This window comes from Gobius niger (assembly GCF_951799975.1).
Source record: "Gobius niger genome assembly, chromosome: 21".
NCBI lineage: Eukaryota > Metazoa > Chordata > Actinopteri > Gobiiformes > Gobiidae > Gobius > Gobius niger.
Window position 1 is genome coordinate 20,385,159 of NC_136872.1, and position 20,736 is coordinate 20,405,894.

The window sequence follows — 20,736 nt, forward strand, 5'->3', positions numbered from 1 at the left end:
CAAATTCTTTGATTGATAAAACCTAGAAGAATTCCTAGAATGAAATTGAATGATCAAAAATTATTTGATCTTTATAAACTTAAAATTTTCCATTCAATTTCAATTCTATTAAATCAAATCGATTGAACAGTAAAACACCCTAAATATTAACAGTTTTATGTTCAACTAAGATCAAATTATTAATGAACTAAAATAAGATGTAAAATTTAAAGCAGAACTAAGTAACTCTTGCCCCTAGAGGCCATTAGCGCCACTGCAGGTGTCGTAGCATGTTGTTTTTTTCCTCATTTATTGTCCGTGAGAGTAAATACTGCACTGATAGAAAAGACAAAGGGACAGAGGGATATTGTTCATCCAATTACACAATGGAGATCATTTTTTTCACTCAAACGTGGCTGTATATACTGTTTAAGTGGCGCTAGCCCACAGTTAGCTTTGCTCGCTAGCTTCTTCTTCTTCGTGACTCCATTAGTGTGTATTGCACCTCCGACCCGGAGGCAGGAAAGTTGCAACTGTGGTTTTCTGGCCACTAGTGTGAAAGACCCCCCAATCATCCCAATAACACGTGTATTACCCCCAGAGGGACAACGGAAAGGATTTATTATGGTAAACAAGTTACTTAGTTATCTATCTATCTATGGCAAACGATTGCATCAAGTTTTTTTTATTTCTGCTAAATTATCCGAGTTTCCATATAAGCAGGTTTGGCTAAAACTGATTAGAATTAAGTGCTTCACAGACTCTTCGTAAGCGCCAAAGAGCATTTTAGGTGATTACAACGCTACACTCCTTCATGTTAAATCAAATATTACTCGTCTATGATCCAAGCAAATCAAAATGGACCCTAACCATCGCAATTCAGTCAAATCCACCTTAACGTTTCAAACAAAATCTCAATGCCGTCCGTTTTCAGTCGAGCGCATGTGTAGTAGTAAGTGATTATGTAGTTGGTCTAGTATAGTGTGTAAAATTAAAGTGTTTGTTCCGCTTTTAGCTCAAGTAGCTAATTTTAGCGTAAAAATCCGCTAAAGACAACTCATCTCTTTGAGACCAATGACAGGTATTCAACATTTGATTGGCTGCTCTTCATCTACCTCTCCTCGTCTTTCTTTTTAATGCCAGCCTCGTGGATTCCCGTCCAAATTCCCGGCACGATAACGCGTGTGTCGGCCATCTTGTTTTCGTAAGGTGCTTGTTTCGAGTTGCTGGGACTTTCTTCTTTATCCGTGAGGCTGCCATCGACTTTCGCGAGGAAACCCGTCCAATCCGCTCCGGCTCCGCCCGCCAGGTGAGTGTGAGTGGGCGGGGCCTGCTAGCATTAGCTCCTATGCTAATGCGAAGTGTCAGTCTGTTGGGGCTGCGTTTTAAAGCAGTTTTTCAGTCTCTGGATTGGTAGAACAGGATGTATCCCGATTCAGAGTTTTTAGAAATGTCCGAGGTCAAGCCGTAGAACTCCTCGATGGCCTGCGCGTCGATTTTCTGCCAAAGAACAGAGACAAAGGGTGAGTTTAATACACTGGAATACATGAAAACTTGGATATTGTGAATATGATTTCTACATCTACAATCTAGTGCACCTTTAGAGTTCAGGTTTGGGTCGGTTTTCGAAGCAAGACAAATTGAATGTTTTTAAAGCCAAAATTATATATTTGAAAATTTAAGGGGAAAAATGGCTCAATATTAATTTCAAACTGACAAAAAAGAATTGGACAAAAACAAAAACTGCCAAAACTGCAACTGAATACTTAAAGTTAATTGAAATTACTAAGTAACTCTTGCCCCTAGAGGCCATAAGCGCCACTGCAGGTGTCGTAGCATGTTACGTTTTTTTACTCAGTAATTGTCTGTGAGAGTAAACACTACGCTGACAGAGAAGACAAAGGGAGAGAGGGATATTGAACATCCAAGCACACAATGGAGATATTTTTTTCACTTAAACTTGGCTTTAAATAGTGTTTAAATCGCGCTAGCCCGTAGTTAGCCTGTTAGCTTCTTCCTCGTGATTCCATTAGTGTGTATTGCGCGTCTGACCCGGAGGCAGGGAAAGCTGTGTGGTTTTCTGGCCAGAGACACCAGAGGGAGATAAAAGACCCCCCGATCATTCCATTAACACTTGTATTACCCCCAGAGGGACTAAAGAAAGGATTTATTAAAAGGTAAATAAATTACTTAGTTCTGCTTTTAAGCAACGTCATAATTTTCCAATACATTTTCGTTCAGGTGGGGCTTAAGAGGTTAAAAAGCATTAAATTGGACTCAATCTAAAAGTGACAAAAAGTGACAAGAAAGCAACAAAATAATTACGAAAATCAACCCAAAAATATGTAAAAAAAAAGAAAGAAAGAAAGAAAACACTGCAAATATGTCAAGAAAAAAAAAATGCAACAACAAAAGTACAATCAGTTTTGTTTGAGGCATTACACTGTTTCTCTCCAGTCGAGAAGCTTTTAGTTTTGGGTAAAGCAGACCTGGAGACAACGAGGGTTAAAACAAAACAAGGAAGAAGCTTAGATGAGTTGTTTCCAATTGTCTCATGTAAAGCGCTTTGTGACTATGTCTGTGAAAGGCGCTATATAAATAAAGATCTTCTTCTTCTTCCTCTTCTTGTGGTCTTTCAAATGAGTAGTGTTACCCTGGCCTATAGGCTGTAAACGAAGAAGATTTGGGTAAAGCCACACTGGAGAAAATCTTCCTGGTTACGGTGTAGGGTAAGGGGTTACTAACATTTAAGGTCTCATTTAATGACTTGTAATGCTTTATATGCCCCGTGGAAATCCTGCATATGGTCTAAAACATATCTGTGGTCCGAACTATTCGTACATCTCTACAACTAATCTTGGCTCTTGTACTTTTCAAACACATCCAAGGGTTTGCTCAAGAAACAAAGTCCAACTGCCCGACAACTGTTTCTTATTCAGACTTTCTTCTAAGCATGGGGTTGTAGACTTATTACCATTAGCTCAATCGGCATGTACACATTACGCTCCTAAGCAACATCCCCGGTTCAACCCAGGACGAGACCTTCAAAATGACAACACTGGAGTCTCAATGGGAAAAACAGACCAATAGATTTACTTTTCATTCGCAGAAAAATGAAAATGTGGTCACTGCGTTCTCCCGCCCTGTAGTGAAGGTAAGGAGAGTCGGAGCATTTAGGAAATCTGTCAATGGTGTTTATAGACTTTGGTGAAGAAAATGTGTTGCTCAAGACTCAAATTACAAGCAAAGGAAAACTGCCACAATAGTTTAAGCTAAACAGAGTGGGTTTTCTCTGGACTTTTAGCCTGAAATAACCTTTAAAGACGAGGATGAAATCAAACATCTGTGAAATCCAATAAAGTCCGATGGTATGTAGACAGACACGCAGGTATCGGCTTTGTGTTATTGGACACTTTGTAAAAGGAAACTTTGATCTGAACTTCATTAAAACAACAAGATGAACGTTAACAAATAATGTTAAACTGCTTAATCATCGAGCACTGCCTATTTAAGCTTCATTTTTAAGCTTTAGAATTTGTTTTTGTGGCATTAAAAGGTCTTAAATAATATCATTTATCGCAATAGTTTCCTACCTCAATATATCAAACTTTAGAGTTTGTATTCATGACTTTGTATCCCCATTAATTACCTTTTTAGAATCATTTGTAAAGTTTCGCCTGATCCTTCTTGTGTGAGATGTCTTTCCTGTCACGATCAGGCGCATTTTGATCTGACTGGAGCTTTTACTTTAATGCCTTTGCAATAAATGGACAAGGCTGATCAAGGCTGCACAATATGAGAAGAATTTGAATATCGCGATAATATAGCTAAATTTACTACACCATTTTCAAATGAAAACAGAAATCTTTAGCTACGTGTTTTTGCAGACTTCACCTCATGTGAACACAGCAACAAAAATGTGACAGAAAACAGAAAAAATATGACAAGTGGCAAAAATCGTTACCAAAATGCAACTAAAACGTGGCAAAAATGTGGCAAAAAACAGCAAAAATATGACAAAAAATGGACCAAAAAACAGCAAAAATGTGACAAATATGTGGCAAAAAATGGACAAAAATATGACAAAAAATGGACCAAAAAACAGCAAAAATGTGACAAAAATGTGGGAAAAAGTACAAAAAAACAGCAAAAATGTGACAAAAATGTGGGAAAAAGTACAAAAAAACAGCAAAAATGTGACAAAAATGTGGCAAAAAATGGACAAAAAACTGCAAAAATGTGGCAAAAAATGAAAAAAAAAAAACGCAAAAATGTGGCAAAAACAACCAAAATGTGACAAAAGAGCAACAAAAATGTGGCGAAAATGAGCTGAAAAAGAACGTGAAAGAAGTGACAAGACGGCAACAATGCAAGGAAAAAGATCTGTTTTGTACGTTTTAGCTTTCAAATGAGGCATGACTCTGCCCTACAGTCTTTAAGCTCCAGTCAGGAAGCTTTTAGATTTGGGTAAAGCCAAACTGGAGAAAATGGTCAAGGCTAAAATGTAACCAAATGGGAAAGATTATGGCTATAACATCTTACAATAGAGACCTCAGTGATTTTGTGACATATTGTGATAATAACTGTGATACATTGCGCAGCCCTGACTGGTCACCACCTCATCGACCCTCCTTTTCCAGCCTGTTCCCTGAGAATCTCACGCAGAAACGCTCTCCCCGACGCTAAAAGCTTTGACATCTTTGCGCCATGTGCGATATCGTTCATGTGAACAGCTTTCCCCGGCTCTGAGCTCCGACTCCTTTCCAAAAACAACAACCACAAAACCCTCAGGAGCGGCCAAACGTCGAGGGGAAAACAAACATTATAAGCTTTAATTCAGTCTTTACGGCTGCGGATACGGACGGACGGATTTACTGCTGCGCTCCACGGGCTCCTGGATGGAGGAAACTTCTTAACGTGCTCGGCCAAACTATAAACTTTTGGCTCAACTTTTTAAATTGTTATGCAAGATTTCAGGGGTTGGAGACACGTGGGACCTTTCGCAGCACTTGGAAATAAATCAAGATGTTATTTCATACATATGAGCTCAGCTATTGGCAAATTCTTTCAAATAAAGGGTTTGGGGTTCAGAGGAAGAGTTAGGACAATACAGCCTCAACAGAAACTCTAGCCCCAACTTTAACCAAGTGCATTTTCTCCAGTTCAGCTTTATCTTAAAGCTTCTTCACTGAGAGTTCACAGCCGACAGTCTGGGTCAGTGTGACGCCTCATTTTGAAGATCTACACAAGTGAATTAAACGGATATTCTTTCTTACGTTGTTGCTGGGTTGTCCTTTTTTGTAGCTCTTGTTATACAAAAGGTTTTTTTTGTGGCTTCATGTTTTCTTCACATTTTTGATAACTTGTTTGTCTCTTTTTGTCACTTTTCCATCACTTTTTTCACTTTATTGCCTCTTTTTTTCCCCTTTTCTTAGCTTTTTCATCCCTTTTTCATCATTTTTTCATCTTTTCATTGCCTCTTTTTGGTCACTTTTTTTGTCACTTTCTCATCTCTTTATTGCCTCTTTTTCGTCACTATTTGTGTCTTTTTGTCGTCACTTTTTCTTAGCTTTTTCATCTCTTTATTGCCTCTTTTTTGCCTCTTTTTCGTCACTTTTTTGTCCCTTTATTCATCACATTTGTCATTTTTTCATCTCTTTATTGCCTCTTTTTCGTCACTATTTGTCCCTTTTTTCGTCACTTTCTCTTAGCTTTTTCATCTCTTTATTGCCTCTTTTTTGTCACTTTTTCGAACCTTTTTTTTATCTCTTTTTTGCCTCTTTTTCGTCACTATTTGTCTATTTTGTCGTCACTTTTTCTTAGCTTTTTCATCTCTTTATTGCCTCTTTTTTGTCACTTTTTCGAACCTTTTTTTAATCTCTTTTTTGCCTCTTTTTCGTAACCTTTTTGTCCCTTTATTCGTCACATTTTCGGCATTTTTTCATCTCTTCATTGCCTCTTTTTGGTCACTTTTTGTCCCTTTTTTGTCACTTTTTCTACCCTTTTTCATCTCTTTATTGCCTCTTTTTTGTCACTTTTCGACCCTTTTTTTAATCTCTTTTTTGCCTCTTTTTCGTCACTATTTGTCTCTTTTTTCGTCACTTTTTCTTAGCTTTTTCATGTCTTTATTGCCTCTTTGTCACTTTTCTACCCTTTTTTGTTGCATTTTCATACAACAGCGTGCACACTCCTTATAAATCAGTTCTGAATCCTGTCCCTCATGTCTCAAAGATGTGAAGAAACGACCTGTGATAACCTGTCAGACGTGACAGACACTTTAGACATAAAGACACTTTAGACATAAAGTAAGAAGGTTTAATGGAGTCAACGGCACAGCAGATCTTTTTTTTGCCACTTCCTCCACTTTTTCTCGAAGCTCCTGCTCCAAAATGTGGACCACAGCAGTGACACCTCCACCCTCTTCTTTTTCAAGGCCATTTTCAGCCCATTGGCGCCTTTCAAAATGGCCGCCTTCTCCCTCAAGAGTTCAGCCATGGCTCGTTCGTGGAAGGCCTTTTCCTACGTCATCATTTGCTCCAGTTCTCACATTTCTTCATCGAGGCTTGTTTTTCTGTGAAGTCGGCCTCAGGTTCGTCTTTAAAATCTGTGGAGAGAGTTTTCCTCCATGTCCCAGGTCCTGGAAGCCTGGATCTGCTCCGTTTCTCCATCTGCTCAATCTTCTGGGGCATCTGTGCTTCCTGCTCGGCCTCTTTTGGGAAGTTACAGGCGAATGCATATGTTTTTGACGTTCCACTGCCAGCTCTAGCTCAGAAGATTTGCTTGACAAAGATTGATTCTCTGCCTCAATCCCTTGCAGCTGACCCTTTACCTCCTCCGTTTCCTTCTGGAGTAACTGCATCTCAAGCCAAAACTCCTTTACTTGAATGCCTGGCTTCAACAATTCATTTAACCCCAGGCTTTTCTTTGTTGTTGATGTTTTCCAAAGCTAGGAGCGATAATTGGACGACACTAACCTCTACAATGTCGTCATCGAAGAGCAGCCAGAAGCCGTGGCTCTTGACGATTGTGATGTAGTGTCCGCGGTTTGGACCACTGCGAGAGAGAGAAGAGAGAGGAGATTCATTTAAGATTTAGCAAAGGATGTGGTACTGCCTAAATAACTGCAGTCAAATTGCGATTATCTGCGCTGCCTTGGGTGGGATTAACACTTCCAAATATGCACAGGCCGGGGAGGTAATGGAGGAAGGCATTTTAGAGAAGTGTGCTAATAGTTTCCTGAGGTGTGAAAATACATTAAGAGAGAGAACACACTGAGTCATTAAATGTGAGTAAATAGCCCGTGGACATCTGCTGTGTGGTGTATCCAGGTCACTGTTCGAGGAGTTTGTAGATGTTTTCTGCACGAGGGAGAACAGCAGACAGGGACTTGTAATGATGGAAAGAGAAGTTGTTAATGCTTCTGGACGATCGGCGATATTGACTGATGAATATCTCAGTATTACAGGGACTTACTCGATAATGATGAGGAGGTGATATTTTGGCAAAGCATCAGAAATATGCAAAAATGTGCTGCAAACTTTATTTACACTGCTTTGTCGCACAAAAAGATAATTCTCCTGAACAGACAACAAAAGGGGCAATTATTATTTTTATTTTTTTACTAATTTTTCTTACCTATTTTCGCAAAAATGTTTTTCTTATTCTTTCCCTATTTTTTCTCCAGTTTGATCTCCAATTGTCTCCAGTGTTTCCCCAATTTTTTACCTATTTTTGCCACATTTTTCCCTATTTATTAAATTTTTTCCCCCAATGTTTCCCCATTTTCCCTCACATTTTTGAAAAAAAAATCCCTTTTTTCAAATTTTTTCCCTATTTTTGCCACATTTTTGCCATGTTTCCTCACAATTATCAAATTTTTTCCCCAATCTTTCTTCCCTATCTTTTCCAATTTTTCTCCCTATTTTAGTTTTTTTCCCCCCAGTGTGTCCCCCAATTTCCCCATTTTATTTTGCCCATTTTCTTCACATTTCTTTCCCCAATTTTCCCCCCAATTTTTTCCCCAATTGTCTCCTGTATTTCTAAAATGTTTTCCCCTTTTTTTGCCCCAATTTCTTCCAAATTTTTTCCCATTTTTCTCTCATTTTTTTTCTATTTTTTCCTAATTTTTCCCCTATTTTTCCCCAATTTCCTCACATTTTTCTTCAATTTTTTTCATTTTTCCCCCCAATTGTACCCAGTTTTCCCCACTTTTTCCCCCATTTCTTCCCTATTTTTACCACATTTTTATCATTTTCCTTTTCCCTTTTCTCAATTCTTCCTCACACTTTTTTACCTTGACGTGTCTAAAAAGCTGTGATATTTCTTTCCCGTGCTCGACAACCCCCCTAGAAACAGCAGTACTACACAACTATCTCCATTACAACCGACCTGCCACAGTGCACGACCACCGCCACCAGGTCGTACATGCGGTCCGGGTTGGTGGCGTCTCCGGACGTGTTGAAGAGGCGCAGCTCGAGGGGGAAGACCACGCGGTACGACAGTTTGGTGTAACGGTGTAACTGGTCCATGTACTTGAAGCGCTTCAGGTGCAGGGCCAGGATCATGGGCAGCTTCTTCACTCGCATCCTGGGACAAAGCACAAGTTTGTCAGGCTTTAATACTTTTGATCCGATGACGAGGCGGACTCACCTTTTCTGAGCTTCCTGTTTGCTGCGACACTGCTCACAATAGTATTTATATTCACTACACAACGTCTCCGTGTTACTGAAGCCTCTGCGGAGAAAACACACACGTTAATCCATCGTTTTTAGGAGTGAAACTTTTTCCCCAGTTTGATCCTCAACTGTCCCCGGTGTTTTTTCCCCCCTATTTTTCCACATTTTTCCTCACTATTATTTAAAACTTTCCTCCAATTTCCTCCCCAATTTTCTTAATTTTTTCCCCTAATTGTCCCCAGTGTTTCCCAATTTTTTTTTCATATTTTTCCTCACAATTATTTAAATTTTCCCCAATTTTTTCCCCAATTGTCCCCAGTGTTTCCCCGATTTTTTCCCAATTTCTTCTGTATTTTTGCCATATTTTTCCCTTTTCCCTTCACAATTATATCAAATTTCTTCCCTATTTTTTCCAGCATTTTCTCCAGTTTTCTTTTCCTCACAATTATTTAAAATGTTTCCCCTTTTTTTCCCCCAATTTCTTCCACGTTTTTTCCCATTTTTCTCTCAATTCTTTCCTATTTTTTTCCTAATTTTTTGCCCCATTTCTTCCATTGTCTTATCCCCATTTTTCCTCACGTTTTTTTCCAAATTGTTTTCCCTATTTTTTCCCCAATTGTCCCCAGTGTTTCCCCAATTTTTTCCCTATTTCTTCCCTATTTTTCCCATTTTCCCTCACATATTGTATTGTAAGTGTATAGTACTGTAGATGTAAAGTACTGCAGATGTAAAGTACTGCAGATGTAAAGTATTGTAGATGTATAGTATTGTAGATGTATAGTATTGTAGATGTAAAGTATTGTAGATGTAAAGTACTGCAGATGTAAAGTATTGTAGATGTAAAGTACTGCAGATGTAAAGTATTGTAAGTGTATAGTACTGTAGATGTAAAGTACTGCAGATGTATAGTATTGTAGATGTATTGTATTGCAGATGTAAAGTACTGCAGATCCATAGTATTGTACCTCAGACAGTGCGTTATGGACGTGTTCTGCTCCACGTCCACAGATAAGTCCAGGAAGTCTTCGTCTTTACTGCTCACCTACAAAACAAAGGGGGCGATTGTTAGTCTGGGATGTGTCTTCGTTATTCGTTACAGAGTTTCTTTAGTCGGGAACGGGATCGTCGCCCGCAGGAGGACGGCGAGGGCACGGCGAGGACACGGCGAGGACACGGCTCAGTTACAAGGACGAGTTATCTTTGGACGAAACGCGACGACAATAAAACCTTTGTTCCTCTATTGTTGCTCGACACATTTTAGAGACACATGTGTTCCTTTTTAGGAGGAGCTTCCCTTTGTTGTCCACATGTCGGTTTTATCAATGGGTACTTTACAGAGAGATTTTCAGTCTGCTCTAACTTTAAAAGGGCCGGTATCACCCAAGGTTACCAAGTTATAATGTTATATTCTCATCAAAAACATACAAGCTGCATTATTTAAATTGAGGAAAGAAGGGACATTTTAAAGTTGCCCTTAGCTATACTCCTGGAATAATAAAATTGTCAGTGTCAGAAATAAACCCTGCTCTGCTACCACTCAACCTCCATCCACACGCTGCCCTTGTGATGCGTTCAAAGAGAGAAGGGAAATATCATTAATCTAGCGTGAAACAAACATTTATCAGCAGAACAAATAAGAAAAAATATCACCTCTTATTTGTGTGTCTAAGTCTATGTTTTTTAGCATTTAGAACTAACTTCACAGCGCAGAAGTTTTATTTCCCGAAACCCCTGAATGCCTCATATACGCCCCTGACTGTATTAACACATTGAGGCTGCGCTGTTTTGGGGAGCTGTAGAGTGCCAACAAGCCAGACCATATTCTATGTTATAGCTATGGACACATGGTGAGACTCTAAGCTCTCCGTAGGTGAAAACTGTTTAATTCTACGTGACTCGGTTCCTGAGAAATCTAGGCTAAACAGAGCCTAGTTTTATCAAAATCACTGATTTTTTTTCTAGAAAACAGAGATTATGTGTCTTTTGTGCAACACTCTCCTTTCTGATTAACTCCTCCCTCCTCCTCCTCCTCCCTCCCCCACTGTTATGTGAAGCGACAAATGCCTAAATTATCGATCGCTTTTTATGGCGTGTGCATTTAAACAGCCTGGTTCTCAGATTAAAGACTTTAACAGGATGTTTCTCAGTCGTCCTTGGACCAATTTTGACCATTTAAAAACTCAGACAAACATTAAAATCTCAAGTGTTTCAATGTTTCCACGTGCTCCAGAGAGCAAGAGAGAAGTGTCTGCTTTACAGCTGTTCCCTACGCAACACCACGCCCCCTCGAGTAAAAAAAAGAAAGAAAAGAAACGCAGTAATATATATGAAATGTCCAGATTTTAATTGTCATCTATTTCACTTCTGTTCATCGCAGAGCTACAAAATCCCACATAAGGTGTATTAGAGTGTCTAGTTTCGGCACAATTCATTTAATTACTTTTTATGTTTTTTTTAATCCTATAGTTTATAAAGCAAATCATATTTCAATCTCAAAACCTGCTCCCTCATACTGATACTTGAATGCTTCGTGTGTGACCGTCGTCCACTCACAGCTTCACAGTTGAGGCAGCGCGTCTCATTGGTCAGCGTGCCCTGGAAGATCTCGTGGACCCAGGTCTGTTGCGTCTCTTTATTCCCTCCTTCTCCCTCCGTCCCTCCATCGTTCACTCCTCCTCCTCCTCCGCTGCCGCCATTTTGAACCAGCTTCCCGTTCTGCTGTTTCTCCTGGCCCTTCTCCTCCTGGAGCAGGTCGGCGATGGTGTTCAGGAGGTAGTTCAGGAACTCGTGTGCGTCCTGCTGCATGTAGTTGTCGAACAGCTCTGAGACAAACAAGAGGAAACACGGGAATGAGCACGAGACGAGAAACACAGAAAGTAAAACCGTTCTACCATTTTCTTTCCGGAGCCGCGAGATGAACTTCTTGGGAGGAATGACCCCGACTTTCTTCTTCTGTGTCGCGATGCTGTTGAACAGATCGGACAGACACGTGAGCAGCGACTCCTTCCTGCGAGGCTGCACCTGAACACAACACATTCAGAGAGGTGAAGAAATGAGAAATAACACAGAACAGATGAGTGTTATTCAAACTGGAGGGGGAGGTGTTTATCCAAGTAAATGTGCGTGTGAAGTCGACTGGTGAGTTTAAGCCACATGGAAGGATGGATTTCCCAATGTATTTGACTCGTCTAATGAGCCAATTCACTGCTTGCACATAACCCATAATGCTTTGCACCTTGGGGGGGTGGCTACGACCTGGAGGCCTTTGAGTGCGAGTGAAGCTACAGCCAGACAATGATGAAAAACACCTTCTGCTGTGCTCGTAATTGCTCCAACAATCAAAAACGTAAATCAACTTTTCAAAATCAATAGATAAAAAAGGTATAGATTTTCTTAAGGGGACTATACTAGGGCTGCAACTACCGATTATTTTGGTAATCGATTAATCTACCGATTATTTTTACGATTAATCGTTTGGCTGTGAAAGGTGCATGGAAATTGTATTTCTTCATTTTTTTTAATCACATAAGCGGCGCCACTTGAGGACATGTTGATGGAGTAAACTAAAAGTAGACGTTTGTAGGAGGCTCTTTGTTCTAATTCTGCTTTCTGATTGGACGAGACAAAGACAGATATTAATGAAATGTATAATGTACAAAACACTACAGACGCTAACTTTAAAAAGTAGGTTTTCATCCAAAATACATAATTGTCATGTCTTTTTTGCTCTATTTCAGCCTGTGTTCACTAGAAAACGATTAATCGATTACTGAAATAGTTGACAACTATTTTAGTAATCGATTATTTGTCGATTAATCGATTAGTTGTTTTAGCCCTAGACTATACGCCTTTCTTTTGTAAGGCGCATTGAGTTGCCTTGTGTACAAAATGTGCGGTATAAATAAAGTTGCCTTGCCTATACAGAGTTTATAAATGTTAATGCACGAGCTAATATAGAAGCTGCAGTTACACGTATGACCTGAGGTGGCAGTAGTGGGTATAAAATGGCTAACTTGCGTCTAGCCCCTTTGTTTTTAGGCGAATGCGCTGCTCCAATGATGCGGGAGTCAGGCACTGAGCGCACAGGCCAGGGGCGAATCAGAGGAGGGGGCTCAGTGGGCAGGGCCCCCCACACAAACACATTTAAAAGTTCTGTCTCAGTCAGAGCAGAACAGCACAAAATGTCAGTTTATTTAATATACATTTACTAAATCTAATACAAGAATTGAAAATAAAAGAAAAAGACCAGGCTAAAGTTATAGTTTATTGTGATTAAATATAACGGTCACATTATATTTAATCACTATAAACTACCGCCCCTGGATCTCGCGAATGGTCGGTGCCTTTGTGGCTCTTCACACGACCAAGGTTGAAAACTTTGCTGCGTTACTGTTGCTTTTCTGGCATGCTTTTGTCGCTCTTTTGTTGCCTTTTTCTCAAATTTTTGCTTCATTATTTTGACGCTTTTTTCAAGAAGCTTTGCGATTTGCATAAAGCCAGACTGGAGAAAATGTGCTCTGTTCAGGCAGGGGTTCAGAGGTTAAATCGTTTATTTTGCCATTTGACCTGCACATTGTCAATAAGGGCTGGGCGATATTGACAAAAATGAATATCTCAATATATCTGGGGACTTTCTCGATAACCAAAATGAAGTGATATTATAGACCCATTTAACTGCTTACATCATCAGTGACATGGCAGGAAGTGATCAAGATAAATAAGATTAAACTAAAACTAGTGATTCTAAGTGACATTGTGAGATGATAAAATAAGGTTTATTTGATATTTCCAAAAACAGTTAAACATTTGTTTATCGTTACCATGACAACAGCTCCAATGGAAATAGATGGGAATCTCACTTACTGCCTCCAGCTAAGCCTAAACAATTAAAGGGTCAATAGAGTTCGGGAATGTGATGTCATATCGCTAAGCATTATGGGATTAGCAGCAATTGTAAACTAATGGAGATTATAAAAGTCAAAATAGTTATTGTTATTGTATTGTGAGTTATTGTTCACATTAAAACACTTGGACACCACAGTGAGTTAGATGTATTTACCAGCAGTAACTCAGCAGCTAAAGGAGTTGTTCCACAGCTTTTTTCTCCACTTTTTATACTGTTTTTTGCTAATGTTAGTCAATGGAAATGTATGCTAACAGCTGCAAAGATGGCGGATCTCCATGGTAACTGTAGAATTTCCTGAACTCTATTGCAAACCATCAGGAATGTGCAGCAAACATGAAGTTACTTTGATAATTGACTTTTCCGGATTATTAATGCATCTCTATTCAATCAAGTACAAGTTCCACTGATGATTATTTCTTTAAAACGTTTCAGCAGATTATTCCAGTATCAGTGAAGCCTGTGAGTCGGTTCGTGCTGGACGAGCGAGTGCATTCTTGCGTCGCGTGCAGAGAGCGGTGTGTCCTTTCCGACGACCTCCAGACAGAATGAGAGGATCAGTGTCTCGCTCTCACCTTGTAGGCCAGGACCTTCTCCCTGAACGGCCGACAGAAGTACAGCGCCTGCAGCACCGAGTTGCAGTAGCACGTGTTGCCGAACTACGAGGAAAAGACAGAGAAATGGACAAATCAGTGAGAGATTTGCACAAATACATTCATTCTTTGTTCAAGCTGAGGTCTGTGTGTGTTTATGAACCACATCTGTAAAAGGCAATTACTGAAAACTCCACACCGATCAATAACAAAACATGTTTACAGAATATGGCGTTCTAAAAATAGAGCTGCGGTGACGCTGCTGCACTCACGTTGACGAGTCCGAAGTAGTGCTCATTCACGGGAAACTGTTCCGGTCCAATCTCCTTTTCCAAGGCAGAGGCATTGGCGCCCTGTGGAAGAAAACACACAAAATCGATTATTACTCCACCGTTTACCATAAGAAGCATCACTTTACAGGACTGTATAACAGAGCAGCATCCGCCCATGTGCAGCTTTTCGTTAGAAATCAAATCGAAAGAGAGTTTATCTCCAATGTCAAGAAATATGGGGGAAATGGGGAATAAATACGGAAAAAAGGGTAGAACAATTGGGGAAAAACAATGAAAAATTTGAAAAAAATTGAAAAATGGGGGCAAGGGAAAATGAAGGGAAAAAATTGGGGAAATGGGGAGGAAAAAACAGGGTAAAAAAAGAAAAAAATATGTGGAAATGGTGAGAAAATTGGGATACCATATGTAAAAATAAAGGAAATAATGGGGGGGAAGTTGAGGGGAAAAAAACAGGGAAAAAATAGTAAAAACGTGGAGAAAGATGACGAGAAAATTGGGGAAAAATATGAGAAAAATAAAGAAACATTTTGGGAAACGTGGGGAAAATTTGGGAAAAATAATTGTAAAAATTAGGAACAATTGGGGAAAATGGGGGGAAGAAAAAATTGGATGGCGAGAAAATTGGGAAGAAAAATATGGGAAGAATTGGGGAACTGGGGAGGAAGAAAACGGGGGGGGGGGGGGGGGAATGGGAGTAAATAGTGAGAAAATTGGGATACAATAAGGAAAAGTAAAAGGAAACAATGGGGGGGGGAGTTGAGGGAAAAAACAGGGAAAAAAATAATAAAAACTTGGAGAAAGATGACGAGAAAATTGTGAAAAAATATGGGAAAAAGAAAGAAAAATTGTGTGGAAAATTTGGGGGAAAAATGGGTGGGGGTGAGGAAAAAACAGGTAAAAAAAAGAAAACAATTGTGGTAAATGTCGAGAAAATTGGGGGGAAAAATATGGCGAGAATTGGGGAAATGGGGAAAAAACAGGGAAAAAAATAATAAAAACTTGGAGAAATAGGACAAGAAAATTGGGGAAAAATATGGGGAAAATATAGAAAAAAAAATGGGGAAAACGTGTGGAAAATGTTTGGGGAAAAAGAAGAAAATTAGGTACAATTTGGGAAAATGGGGGTGGGTTTGAGGAAAAACAGGCAAAAAAAAGAAAGAAAGAAAAAATGATGGGAAATGGCAAGAAAATTGGGGGGGGGAAATATGGAAGAATATGGGGAAAATTTGGAAAAGATATGAAAAAAAATTGGGGAAAGTTGGTGAAAATAAGAAAAACATTGGGAGCAATTGGGAAAAATGTGGGGTTAGGGGAAAAAGAAAGAAAGAAAAGGGGGGAAATTGGGGAAAATAAGGAAAAAAGTCCCCAAAACTATTGAGATATTCACTTTTGTCAACATCACTCAGGCCGAGGACAAATGAAAGGATTAATTAAGGAAATCGTCAGAACATTTTGGCTGTTAATATACTTTCATTTTTTTGCTTTAGTTTCAACATTTTCAAATCCTGGCAACACATGCAGATTTATGCAGTTAGCGCAGCCTGCTGTTTACCACATGAAACAGGCACTGGTTCATGCCGTACGTTGTATCCGAATGTATATCAGGCTAATTATGATCCGTGCGCCGCTTCCTGATCATTGTGTTGTGTTTTCCTGAGGTTTTTTCTGAGCCGCCATCTGTTCCCTGCAGCTGCGTCTCATCCCGCTCACAAACTGAAGCACCGTCTTCACGAGAATCACAAGACGACATCTGTGTTCCAACTTTTAATTTGCATAATCGCACAAAGATCTGGGGGGGGGGGGGATTGTTTTTTCTCTGTCTGTGGTACAAAACAAAATGAAAATGTTATTCCAAGGGTAGCACCAGAGCGGCAATCAATCAGCTCCAAACAGCAAACAATCCATTTCCCATCGGGATTTTGGATAAAACTTACAAACAGCAGCAGAAACAGTGATGATCTTTTTCCATTTTACCCTTGTTTTGGTTTTGTTTTGACACAGATTACAATGCATTTTCATTTGAAACTTTGAGAAATCTTGCAATGCGGATTCAGGATTCAGTTTGGTATAAAAAAAAAAGTCAGGTACTACTAGTATCTTTGTATTCAAGCTTTGATGGTGTTGGTAATAGAAAAGAAAGAGAAACAGAAGGTTAAAAAAAAGACACATTTTGGGGGGGAAAAATTGAAAAAAACATTGTGTCAATTTTGAAAAAAAGTGGGGGGAAATTGGGGGGAAATGAAAAAACATGGCGGGAAAAATGCGGTAAAATAAAAATAAAAAAATGCGAAAAATATTGGAGGAAATTTGGGGGGAAATTGGAAATAAGTGGCAAAAAAATTGGGAAATTTGGGGGGAAAAATGGGGGAAATTTGGGGAAAACTTGGGGGGGGAAAATGGGAACATTTGGGGCAGAATTGTGAAACGATTGGGGGGGAATGAAAGAATCGGGGGGGATGGGCAAAATACATTTTGGGAAAATTGGAGGGAAAAAAAGGGGAAAATTGGGGGAAAAACATGATAAAAATGTTGTCAATTTGGGGGAAAATAAGAAAACTAAAGTGTCTTTTCTGCACTTTTGTCGTTAAAGGAAGTTTCTTGGTTGTCTCACCTCAAACAAATCAAACAAATGCAAAATAAATGAATTGGAATTAAAAGGAATACATTTGCATTTTTAATCTGTTTTCTGGTTCTATATGACAAACAATTTAGTACAGGTGTCGAGAAAAGTATCGTTCAGGTATCATCAAAACAAATGTAACAGTAGCCCTAATATGGATTTAATCTGTCGCCTCACATAATGATTTACAATCTAAATCCCATGAAGAGACTTGTGGGGGCCGGTTGGTGGAGGCAGAACGAGGGCCGAAAGGCCTGAGTCCGGTCAGTCCTGATAATGAAACGCCTCAGATCGGGTCGAGTGACTTGAGGCGGATGCATTAGCTCGACTCTGCCCTCTCCATTTACCAAAGCTCTGTTTTGTAAATCAATTAAAGTCCAATCAGCCGAGAGTGATCTTCGGGGAAATTCCAAACACGTGAGGGCAAATTGTTCGGGCAGTTATTACTTCTGCTGGGACTGTTTACGACAACAACAATAACAACAGCCAGTGATTTTCCAGAAGAGCAGGAGGAAGAACTCGTATTACATTTTCTTTCCCACTGCAAAATGCAAGAAAGATGAACCTCTTAACGCACCTGAACCGTTTAGGCTTCATCCAAATCTTAAAGCTAAGAAAAAAAAAAAAGTATTCAAAATAGCGACGAAAATGAGGATGAAAACACAACAAAAATGTGACCCCAAACCAATGAAAAAAGCAACAAAAAAGCCAATAAAAGCGACAAAAACATGACAAAAATGCTTCAGAATTGTGACAAAATGATTATGCTTTGATCACTTTTGTAAGACTTAACTTTGAAATGAGGCGTTACATTGTTGCTCTCCAGTCGAGAAGCTTCTAGATTTGGGTAAGAGTTAAATGCAACAAACCTATACATTTATAATTCCTGAAAATGTGGAAACATTTTAAGCCGAGGAATGGAGTCAAATGTGGATACTGGACAAAGTGTATTTCTCATGAATGTATGGCCTAAAACAAGGGCTCCCAAACTTTTTTGGTTGGGACCCCAAAAATTGACACGTAAACATCTCGGGACCCTCATTGTACAAAGTTATTGCCTCTAATGCTACTTTAGGCCAGAAAACATCAAGTCTATACGTGTTTAACTGTTTATTTGAAATAATTGAATGGATTTCAGTAATTCTACGCTGTTTTACACTCAAAAACATGCTAGAAACAGTAGCATTTTTCTTTATGTTCCATCTTGAAATCATCTAGGGATCCCCACCCAAGGCCTCACACCCCCTGAGGGGTCCCGACCCCCTCTTTGGGAACCACTGGCCTAAAAGATCGGGAAGATTATATTTAACAACTATAAACGCTTTTCACTGACATTTAAGGCCTTAAAGGGAGATTTCAGGATTTTTTACATGGGGCCTCATTTCCTAGTTATCCAGAGTGTTTCTTGAGATATATGGTTGTTTTTTTTAATTCATGCAGTCCTTATATACAATGGGGGAAAAAAGTATTTGACCAAAATCCAATACAATGTCTATGTGAAACTGACCAAATACTTTATTTTCCCACTGTATATATCCTTAGAGTTTTGTGGTGCTAGGCTAGTGCATGTCTATGGTAACTAGTAGCCTGCTTTAAAAACAGTCTGACCCACAGTGCACCTGAAGCAAATCACTAATAACACCAGACTACCCATATAAATATCTGTGTCGACTGAATAATGTTTTAAATATATCCATTTTGGATTTAAATAACTTATATTTGAGCTTCCTGGTTGTAGCTACGCAGCGGTGGAGTGTTCTGCACGGTTACCGGATCTACAGTAGTTTGTTTACCTGCGGCCGCATTACTACACGTGGAATCCACAAAGGAGCTTCTACAAATCAGATATGGCAACATCTGGAGGACGAGCCCATGATTTTGAAGAGGGTTTTAACGCAGGCTACTAGTTACCATAGACATGCACTAGCCTAGCACTATTAGACTTAAATATCAGGACTGCACGAATTTAAAAAAACAAAAAAACTCCAGAAATCAACAACACTCTGGATAACTAGGAAATGAGGCCCTATGTCAAAAGTCCTGAAATATCCCTTTAAATCTGGCACAATTCCTTTAATGAAACCAAACCAGGGACAGGTTGTTGCCCTAACTACTACTACTATAAGGTAACAGCACGACTTTAAAATGACCACTACTTCAACTTAACAAAAAAAAAAGGCATAAACAAACAACAAAGGGTTCACTAAACAAACAGTAAACACCAGCACTGTAGCACAAACTCTTCCACAAAAGCTAAAACTGTCATTTTCCAGTGACCTCCCGGAGGAGACAGACTCTGCCCAGGACTTTCCACATCACATGAGCTGCATTTGTGCATAACAGACTTTAAAAAAAACCATCAATGACATTTACGAGCGCCAACTTATTTATGACACTGCTTTCCGCGTGGATTAACTTGTAATAACCATAAACGCTCAGGAATTTCATTTACGAAAGGCATGAGTAAACAACTTTGCCCACACTGGAGGCTCCGGCTAGCATGCTAAGCTAGCAAGCAAGTCTTTGCCCTGCCCTTCTTGCATAAACAAAACTACTACGCAACAAAACCACACTTTGGACTTTACTGTGCGGGTTTGTGCTTCGTGGTAGTGACGTGCGAGTCCCGTGGGTTGCGTCTGTGCGATAAGAAGAGGCGTGTTGCCAAGAAGTGAGATGAGAAACTTTCTGAAAGGCTTGTGTTGTGATTGCCCTGTGAAGTTAGCATGGAGGCTAGCCGCGGCGCGCTATAACCCAGGCGTTTCGCTCGGGGGGGGGGGGGGGGGGGGGGGGGGGGGGGGGGGGGCGAGGCAACGCTGTACTTCACTCATTCATTCAACAACATTCACTACAACATGTGCTTTTATATTTAAGGTTAGTGTTTGGTTGTTTATATCGCACTAGCATCACAATAAATGCGGGAAATCTGAAAAGGAAATATGTTGTTCAAAAGGCCTCGCGACAACTTGAGTGATGTAACGGACACATAAAAAACTGTAATAAAAATCCAATTCCTGCATCTAACCTTAACCAGCTTGAAGATTAAACTAAATATAATATTCAAAATCATTATGTAAACACCATAAGCTGCATCTCCCCTAAGCTACGCCCACCTGCACCGAAACGCCTGGGACGGATCGCCTCGCATTTTGACTTAGCTTAGCGTCCAGCCCGCGTGCCGTCAAAACCCCCAGCGCAAATGCTCACCATCGTACAAATCGAGGCGATCTTTCGGACTGTCATCAGTATTTCCATCCGTGTGCCGCCATGCTGGACCGAACCCCTGTGTGGAAAAAGGAGCCGCTCTCTCTCTGTCGGGAGGAGGCTGCGACTGGAGCCGCTGTCAGAGCTGCACAACACTGCGCTCGAGCTTCCAGGCACAGGCACTTCCGCACAGGGATTTAAACACACACGCACGAGCCGCAGACCAGAGGCGCACGAGCCGGGAGGGGGACGTTAACATTTAATATAACGATAAAGTACTTCATTGTGATCATGTATTTTTAAACTCTGGCGCTCATAAGATATGTGGACATGGATATTGGGTAGTATATGGGTAGTACTCAGAACATCTACTTAAGTACAGATGTGGGTAGAGTAGCCATAATATTTTCTGAAATAAGAGTAACGTAATTTTAAAGGTGCATTCTGCAACTTTTTATGTGGGGAAAAAAGT

The 20,736-nt window shown here is 39.8% G+C and overlaps 1 protein-coding gene across 1 annotated transcript; it reads right to left on the reverse strand.

Annotated features, from left to right (window-relative positions):
• Positions 1-730: 730 nt before the first annotated feature.
• Positions 731-20,426, reverse strand: usp12b (ubiquitin specific peptidase 12b). The gene is made up of 10 exons (XM_079579954.1): positions 20,268-20,426; positions 14,423-14,503; positions 14,133-14,216; positions 11,546-11,675; positions 11,208-11,476; positions 9,620-9,696; positions 8,629-8,712; positions 8,368-8,565; positions 6,954-7,032; positions 731-1,479 (listed from the first exon to the last, which is right to left on the reverse strand). The coding sequence occupies exons 1-10, from the start codon at positions 20,313-20,315 to the stop codon at positions 1,378-1,380; spliced, it is 1,152 nt and encodes a 383-aa protein (XP_079436080.1). The 5' UTR covers positions 20,316-20,426; the 3' UTR covers positions 731-1,377.
• Between the last annotated feature and the right edge of the window lie 310 nt (positions 20,427-20,736).

What these genes read in the sequence shown, in the direction of transcription:
- usp12b (XM_079579954.1), bottom strand. Translation starts at nt 20,315, where the DNA reads ATGGAAATACTGATGACAGTCCGAAAGATCGCCTCGATTTGTACGATG. An exon ending in ACTACTTCGGACTCGTCAAC is followed by an intron (nt 14,217 to 14,422) that starts GTGAGTGCAGCA and finishes TTTTCCTCGTAG; the next exon opens with TTCGGCAACACGTGCTACTG. An exon ending in AGAAGGTCCTGGCCTACAAG is followed by an intron (nt 11,676 to 14,132) that starts GTGAGAGCGAGA and finishes TGTTGTGTTCAG; the next exon opens with GTGCAGCCTCGCAGGAAGGA.